Source organism: Mixophyes fleayi, chromosome 7, assembly GCF_038048845.1.
Source record: "Mixophyes fleayi isolate aMixFle1 chromosome 7, aMixFle1.hap1, whole genome shotgun sequence".
Lineage (NCBI taxonomy): Eukaryota > Metazoa > Chordata > Amphibia > Anura > Limnodynastidae > Mixophyes > Mixophyes fleayi.
Window position 1 is genome coordinate 33,751,453 of NC_134408.1, and position 9,237 is coordinate 33,760,689.

A 9,237-nucleotide genomic window follows, 5' to 3' on the forward strand; every position below is an offset into this window, starting at 1 on the left:
GGACAGAATTTAGCTCTTTTGTGTAGGATCTGGCTGAAAACAACATATCATTTGATTTAATTGTGGCATATATTTGCATTATATAATGTTATCCCAAAGAAAAAATCCCCCTGCTTCCAAATTTTTGTCCACCTTCCCCAGTACTGTTTCTCCAGCCCTAAGAGAGTCTAAGAAGTCTATGTGAAGGTATGACTTATCATTGGGGGGAATACATTTTTAAAACTAAAATGGATATGATTGATCCAAGGCCATATAACCACCAGACCTGTAATAAAATATACATGCTTTTTTTTTATTGTTCTTGGGAGAAGAAGCCGATTAAATTGTGGGGTCAATTTCTGGGGCTGCACTAATTGTATGAAACTCACTATGGGAACAATCAGGAGAAAATATTTTTTTTTCTATTTTACTTATGCAAAGATTTGTTTCGATTTGATACCAAAAGAAAGCCATATCTCTCTGACTATAATGATATAAAACTCTGTTGTGGGGGTTAACAAATAAAAGAATAATTCTCATTATGCATCCAAAAAGAGAAATTCGGTTGGGTCATAAAGGGGCACAAATGATCAAGTCATTAAGCAGTTTATTGACCTTTTTTTAATATCTTTATTTTAATCATAAGTGTAGTTTACGCTCACAGGCTCAAACACATTGATCTTTTTCATTAAATAGATGAGCTACTGCTACTGAAGGCTCCGTAGTGGAAGGCATGGGCATTACAAGGGCAGAATGTTTGAGGGTTATACTCTGGCATTTTACCACCCACCCATGGTGTGTTCCTGTGCACTGTATTCACCAGAGAGAGAGCTCAGTCTCCGCACTTAAAATACTCAATATCAGGTGATCCCTTTTGACACTAATGGGCCGATTCAATTAGCTGCAACGTTCCGAAGTAACCTCACGGCTTTGTTTCTGCTCGAGTCAGATTCTGGATGCACTAAACCAGTGGTCAGGGAACAGGGGTAAATTACCCCAAATGGGGTAAAAATGAAATTCCTGGGGGTAATGCTGCCAATTCACATGCTGTCAGTTGGATTGTAGACCCCTTTAAATGTGAAATTGCTGTTGTACCAGAAGAGCCTCAAGGGTTGGCAGAGGCAATTCTTGAGCTTCGATACAATAATGAAGCATGTATTGCAAATGAAAACAAAGCAGATCTGTCATATTATTGGATGTCAACAGCTGCAAAGGTATTCAAAATTGCACATGAGGAGGCAGTCAAAAAGTTGCTGCCTTTTGCAACAACCTACCTTTGCGAAAAAGGATTTTACACTGTAACAAACATAAAAACAAAGCAGAGTAATCGATTGGATGCTGAAGACTATATCCAAATTGCTCTGACATCAAAATGCCTCAATATTGATGCTTTTGTATCAAAAATTAAGAAACATCATTTCTCCAAAACCTGAAGTTTTGAAGTTGAAGCTTTCAAAGAAATTTTGAATAGATTGAATAAAATTTTGAATTCCAATAATTAATAATATATGATTTCCTTCCTTTCAAATCAAGGGGGTAACTTCGGCGTATCTAAATATATTTGGGGGTAAAAGGTAAAAAAGTTCCCTGAGCCCTGCACTATTCATTTTCAGCTGTTTACCGCTTTGCAGACTTACTTTTTTTCCCCATAAGGACAATTTAAGTTGCACAATTGCTGTTGTTCTCTACTGAGAAATCTTATACTCTCCTTATTATAACTAAAACATGAAATAAGAGTCAAACACAAAAGAATGTATATTCTCGCGAACTTTGACCATTTGCTTTGCCTTTTAAATGTTTATAAATAGAATACGTTTTATGTATTATTGTCTGTTTTTATGTTTAACTATCTCGTTTTATGTCTCTGATTTTCACATCCACTGTAATGGAGTCTTATCACACATATTACAATACTGATGTCATCCTGGGGGAGTACATAGAAAAGGCTTCCTGCTCTTGCTGTACTCTGTGGGAGGTATTTTCTGTGGTCATGTTGGGGAACCGATTCCCAGAGCTCCAGACTCCAGGGACCACCTTTCATCGAGTTCTTTAACATTGCGTTGGTTTGGGAATTTATTTTTCATGCATTTCTATGAAACTCGGGTGAAGGGGAAGATTCACTTACTAATTTGATCGCTTTCCAGTTGTGGTGTTACAGGCAGTTTTTAGAATGAGACAAGATTCCCAGCTTCAACTTTAAACTGCCAACACAAACCTAAATCAGCTTTTGTCTTTGACTTGACTGGAGTACAATAGACTTGCTTGTGCCCAAAATAACTGTCTGTCTGTCATTCCCTAAATTTCATTTTTCTCTGTTATTCTTTCAAATAGTTGGAACTCCTGGTATTTGTCAAAGCCAGGGGCATTTCTCCCTGCTCGCAGAATATTTTCTGTATGATTTAAAATAGTGTATGTCACATGCTTCTTGTCATGCTTTTGTTTGTGACGTCCCAGTGTATCTGTTCATTGTGTTTTTATACACAGGACCCTAGCAACACCACATCTGCTAAATGTTCAGAGAGTTAGAAAGTAATAGTGTTTTAGTCACACGTGTAGTCTGAAAGCTCTATAATTGTAAAAGAAAGAACGATAGAAGCCAATACCTTTGTTTTGTTTCAGTTTAAATTCATGTTGGCTTATCACCCCTTTGTCTGACAGGTACCAAACTCAAACTACACATTTGGAATGTCATTTCAACCATTTGGTGGGAAGAACTAAATTCATATTTATTTATTTATTTATTTATATAGCGCCACTAATTCCGCAGCGCTGTATAGAGAACTCACTCACATCAGTCCCTGCCCCATTGGAGCTTAGTCTAAATTCCCTATCATACACACACAGACTGACTAGGGTCAATTTGATAGCAGCCAATTAACCTACCAGTATGTTTTTGGAGTGTGGGAGGAAACCGGAGCACCAGGAGGAATGAGAATGCAACCTGTATATCTCTAGGAACGAATAGCAGCATGTAGTGACTCATGTGTCAGTGATGTCACTAGTTCCTAGCGAACTGATAGGTTGCTGGTTCATTCCACAAAATGGCTGCCATTGTACACAACAGTCCAAAGACCACACATCACAGTTGCCAACCTTTAAAGGCTGGCCTACGGTAGAGGTGGACGTGAGGGGGCGGGACTCTGTGAATCCCGTCATTTTGCCCCCTGTGACATAATGCCGCAAACGCAACGTTTTAACACGGGGGGCGGGCCAAAAGAATGCGATTCCTGGAGAATCGCATCATGGAGGCTTCAAATCAAGTGGGCAGATGCAGGAGAATTGCCAGTTCTCCTGGGAGTCCGGGAGACCTACCCGGAATTCGGGAGTCTCCTGGGTATTCCAGGAGAGTTGACAAGTATGCCACACTTTAAGAGAGAAATGGTTGCTTTCAGCCTCCAAACACAATCTAGTATCAGTTTATTGAAATTACAAATATCTGTGTGTCATGTGCTTAAAACATTATTGCAGGTTTTCTCTATAGTATCTATAATATGGAGATAAGTCTAAACCACCTAGAGCAGGCTTGCCCAACCTGTGGCTCTCCAGGTGTTGTGAAACTACAAGCCCCATCATGCTTTGCCAGTAGATAGCCAACTGAGCTCTCAGGGTGTGCTGGGACTTGTAGTTTCACAACATCTGGAGAGCCACAGGTTGGCCAGGTCTGACGTATAGTAACTCACTTACCGGTGGTCTTTTCAGGGCTGATTCTCACCACATTGTAAAGGCTGTAGGTCAGAGTGTGATGTTATACTTGGTAAAGTAGCAATGAGCTGGCATGATGTTATATAGAAGTGAAAGCCAACTGCACTGCATGCTTTCTGTCTATTTATACCCAGACTTATGGAGATGTATAATTTAATTTGGATGCCAGCACTGTGGGAGAGCTCCAGAGCTAAAATTCATACTTTAACCCCCCTTGTTGAAATATAAATGCTGCTGAGGGAAGACAAATTGAAATCTAGCATGGCAGGAGGGCCTGTTAGAGGGAGCGGTGCTGTGGTGTCAGACTGTGGCATACATTAACAGCAGGAGAGGTCAGCTCTACTGCTCATTAACACAAGACCTCCCCTCACTTCTAAGCAAAATAAGGTTAAAGTAGCCTACTAACCTCAGCCTGCTGTGACAGTGCCCGAGGACTGCAGTTACACACACACATCCCAATGCACAATATATAATATAGAACAGCACTGTACAGTCAGGTAGATACAGTGAACATACGTCTCATTTGGCCAAAAATGATAAGAAAATTAGTCATCTCTATCCAATTGTTCGTACCCAGGTAGAAACAGATCTGGGTTGTTTTAAACATTTGTCTCCTTCTTAAATATGGGATATTTGGTTGGACAATTAGGTATTTTATTACAAAAAGGGACATTTTTTTGATCAGTGTGTGACCCTATCCTGACTGACCAAATCTGTCAAGGATGGAAAATTGTGTCAGGTGATGACCTCCATCTTAGTGTGTCATTGGCTGACTTAGAAGTGGAGGTGTGGGCATAGCAGCCAACTACAAAGTGCGATCAGGGCGTCTGATTGGCTGTAACCAATGTGTGTGGCCGGTATGTGCACATATTTTGTCACAGAACAGTTGGGGTACACAGTCTTATCGCTCCTTAAGTGTCTTTTTATTCTCATACATACTACAGGTATCCCATTGAAAATGACCCCGACTACTAAAAACCAACCTTTGGGATATATTTAATAGGGCACAATTAAAGTAACTAAGATTATTTATATGATGTCAGCAATATCCACATTATTTTAGCTTTATCTGTCTCTGGTTACCATTGAATGGATTATTTTTATTTTTTTTATTTATTTATGTTGTAAGACAAAATAATGGCCTCCGTTCCAGTATAAACATGATCACCATGTAATACTTGAAGCAGAAATGTACTGATTGGATGTTCTTTTCAAATAAACCCAGTGACAGCTTGTTTCTCAAGAGGTTTTCCCAGGAGATGGGTGACTTTTAGAGAAAAAAATCAGACTGGAAGGCAAAGTATTTGGAAGCTAATCGGTTTAGGAGAAAGAAATGGACTTGGTGGAACAAAGAGCAGGTCTCATCAAAGGCCACCTCAGTCTTTCCTCACCAATTCACAGGGTTGCGTTTCCCCTGCTAGCCTCATTACGGCTATCAACGCGTCTCCTTGCTTTCAGGTTTGACAGGTGTAATAAAGGATCAGAGTTGTGACAGTTCTGCTTGTCGATTCCGTGAGTGTCCGACTCTAGAAAGAAAATTACCTAGGCCCAGTAAGCCACAGGAGCTGAATATTCCCAGGAGTAAATGCAGCCATTGTACTATAGCAGCAAGTCCTGAAACCTGATCCTCAAAGTAGGTTGTCAGTCTTGTCTGACCAAGTGAGTAAACTATTAGGCTATTGTTTGAGCATCTATTCTTTTCCTCAACTCCTTAGAAAAAGATTATTAATAGGTTTAGAGATAACCAAGGACATCAGCTAAAAGCAAATCATTTCCTGCTAGTTAACCCTGTCTTCTGTTTCCTTTGTCTAGGTCTACGTGAATGGAGAATGGGTAACCAGCATTGGAGAAGGCGGCAGCTTTGGGGAGCTTGCATTAATCTATGGTACCCCAAGAGCCGCAACTGTCAAAGCCAAGACAGACCTCAAGTTATGGGGCATAGATCGAGACAGCTATAGGCGCATTCTAATGGTGAGTTGCATTCCAATGCTATTTTAGTGTGTTGTCCAAAATATGTAGCGGAGAACAAAAGCATGCTAAAATATCAGATACCACCTATAGATAACACTGCACTAACCCAGCAGACTACATTATCTAATGGTATGGTGTGATTGGATGTGAGACAATCATGTGACCGTGACATCCAATCATGTGCCATCTTCTACTGCCAGAAACGCCTGTTGCTCACATCTCTCCTGGTTGATTGGCTGTTTCTAACCACAGAGAAAAGCGTCAGCCAAATTTACTTACTTTCTATAGTACCAATGCTTTTCTAGCTTCAAAGCTATGTTTTAATGATAAGCATTAGCAAGAGAGTATTCTTGAACATGGGAGTCAAAGTTAAGTTATTTATACATCATAACTTATTTATACATTATTATGTTGATACTTTCAGGTAAAGCTTATATTATATGTAAATTAAAATGAGTTGGTTCCTTCAAGCTTCTTTTTTTAAGCAAAGCACAATGATTACGAATTTATGGAATTTCAGAATTATTGAATAACTAACAAATGCCAACTGACCATTGACAGTTAAGAATGTATAAGGCTAGGTACACACTGAAGAATTTTCCGACCGACGTGTTATCTCAAACAATTGAACCTACGACTGAAAGTCCGATCAGTCTGACGATTCATGCATACACACTGACACGATTTACCTTTAGATCTGTGCTCTTCATCTGGTCCTTCATCTGGTCCTCTAGTCTACAATGGCTTCGCTTTCCCTATAGAATCCTCTTCAAACTCCTCACCACCACATACAAGGCTCTCTCCCACTCTACTGCCCCCTACATCTCTAACCTCCTCTCCATACACACTCCTGCCCGCTCCCTGCGCTCAGCCAATGATCGCCTCCTCTCCTCCTCTCTTATCACTTCTTCACACTCCAGAATCCAAGACTTTTCCCGTGCAGCCCCCCTTCACTGGAATGTCCTCCCTCGTTCCATCCGTCTCTCTCCTACTCTGTGCTCCTTCAAACGTGCGCTGAAAACCCACCTCTTCCTTAAAGCCTACCAACCATCCGCATAACCCCTTCATCTCCTCCACTCGCTCTCTTTCCCTTGCCTCATCTGGCTCCCCTTGTGCAGACTTAACCATTCTGTAGAGAGCCATTGTCTCTTTATCTCTATTCAATTGGATGTGGTGTGGCCTAGAGGGAGTGGCTAATTTGGCTCATAGCCCATATAGAGAGGAAACATCAATCTATATCTAGGGTAGATAAGTGCAGAATTGTATGCAAATAAAGCACTGATAGCTCCAAATAATAGAATATTTTATAAGAGAAAAGGAGAAGAGAAGGGTAAGTAAACACAGATCAGCTGGGCCATCCACAAGTAGTTTTTATTTTATTTTAGATGGGTTTTCTGGTTCAATAAATGTTAATTGTAATGCCTGTAGACAGTATATGATAAACTACTCATACTCCCTGCTTTCCATAATACAGTGAATATTCTTTGCCTCGAAATATAGTTTGGGGTTAAGTTCTCAAGATCATCCTGCAGTTGGAATATGATGAAAGATGAAAGAACTGAAAAAGTTGGGTTAGTGTTCCCTTAGCAGGGTTAGTGGAAGGTGTAAGTTACAGCATCATTGGGAGTGAGTATCTACCAAACAGGAGCCCTAGGCAGAGATTTATTGGTAAAAACAGTTTCTAAATGGAGCACTCCTGTAAATTAATTTATGTATGCAAACTCACTTAAGCTCACCAGCCCAGCAAAGTAGACTCCATAGACTATCCATTTTACTGAGATATACTCCTGTTTTATTTGGCTTCTTGTCTGTTCCATTGAACATGACCTCACAGAGGGAAGGTATCTGCCCCTTTGTTCCACAAATTCACATCATAATGGCACTCGCAATAATTTATACAACACCCAGCAGAGGATGGAATGTGGCCACAAGGGTGGGGTGGGGGTGTACTGTGACCAAGTGCTCCCAAAGGCCACTAAAATACTTGTCCATAACCAAAACCAAGGGGTCACATGTTCCATGCCCATCCAACTGGCCACCTGACCCTATGTCCCAGTGACAACCAAAAACAGAGTGTAATGAGTCATTGTATGGGACAGAAATCCTTCAGGTTCGGGAATTCCCCCAAAACATAATTGTACAGTCCAGCCTTTACCGAGGGCAACCAATCGGCTCCCTTCCCATACTCGCCACTCAGGCTGTGACAATATAAACTTGATGACACAAAAATTTAATATGTTCATTTTCATTTTTGTACACTCTTATCATTTCTTTCCCTTTACATTTTGTTGTTTGTTTTTTTAACACCATAGATATATTTGATTTAACATCTTTTTTGTTTTTCTTGAAAAAGATAACAGAATTCACATAAGATGGCACAATACAAAACATTTACAAAAATGTAATAACATATAAATATCTAACCCTTCCTGATGCCTAACTGGGTGTATAGGGAGGGGTTACGTCCACGTATTTTACTGGAAAGAGGAGGATGTAGACGGGGCATCTGATTTTATAGGTCACTGTGAACCCAGAAGTGACGGTGCCAGTGGCGCACGCAGGGGGGGTTTCTGAGTCTTTAGAAACCCCCCCTGCGCTAACTAAGTGGCCACTGTTCTATACAGCAGCCGCGGCGCTGTCAAAGAAGCGTCCGTGGCGGTGCTGTATAGGACGCTTCTTAGACAGCGCTGTGGCTGCTGTATAGGACAGCGCTGGCGAAACGGAGCTGCTGCGCATGCAGCAGCTCTCTCTGGGTTTTTTTTTTTTTTGGGGTCGGCGGGCGGAAACCCCCCCCCGACAATCCTCCATGCGCCGCTGGGTGCTCAATCCTCTGCCTAACCCACCTATCCCAGGCATCTAAAGGCCAATTACACCACCTGTTGAAATTGTGTAGATCTTCATTGATGAGTCTCCTTGATGGAGAGGGGAAAAAGTTATGTGATACGTAAGATGCCATAAAAATAATATGCTGTTAAAGCTGCCAAAAAAGTGTAATCATTTCATTTTTAATAGTTTCTTTATAGAGTATGTGTCTAAAATATAAAACGTCATGTAATACGTTTATGTACGTGCCCCTTGTTACAGGGAGAGCCTTCATGGTCTCTACCACTTAACACGGTCACAATGTTGTAATAGCACATGAATGTTATTTGCTTAATGATTTGCGTTATAAATATCCCGCTAGTCCTAAAGACTTGTGGCTGGCACGGGAAATCAGATCAGGATTATCAGCAGACAGGAGAGGAATTCTGAAACGCTTGAGTTAATTCGGAGCCTTGAATCCTGCTAGCGTGCCCTGAATCTACAAATAACGGTGAAAAATATGTCACAAGGTTTGTACATTAAATCCATAGCAAATAATCGTGCAGTTCACTTGTCAGACCCGTCTAGTGCTGCTGCTAGCCTCTTCTTGAACCAGGACAGAGAGACCCATTCATCAACCTACCATGCAAACTCACCTGTAACCAGAAACCCAGCTTCCCTCGCTACTGCTACCGAGCAGAACTCTTCACGGCCTCCTCTTATGTTCAATTACAGCACTGTACACAGTCAAGACGGCTGTGGGTCTCTCGGCACTGATTAGCA

The 9,237-nt window shown here is 41.0% G+C and overlaps 1 protein-coding gene across 2 annotated transcripts in view; it reads left to right on the plus strand.

Moving 5' to 3' along the window:
* PRKAR1B (protein kinase cAMP-dependent type I regulatory subunit beta) overlaps nt 1-9,237 on the plus strand; it is a 151,099-nt gene that overhangs the window by 94,992 nt on the left and 46,870 nt on the right. For both annotated transcript variants that reach the window (XM_075179643.1, XM_075179644.1), the window contains one exon: nt 5,494-5,652. In XM_075179643.1, the coding sequence (XP_075035744.1) occupies nt 5,494-5,652 (159 nt within the window). The remainder of the gene's footprint in view (nt 1-5,493; nt 5,653-9,237) is intronic.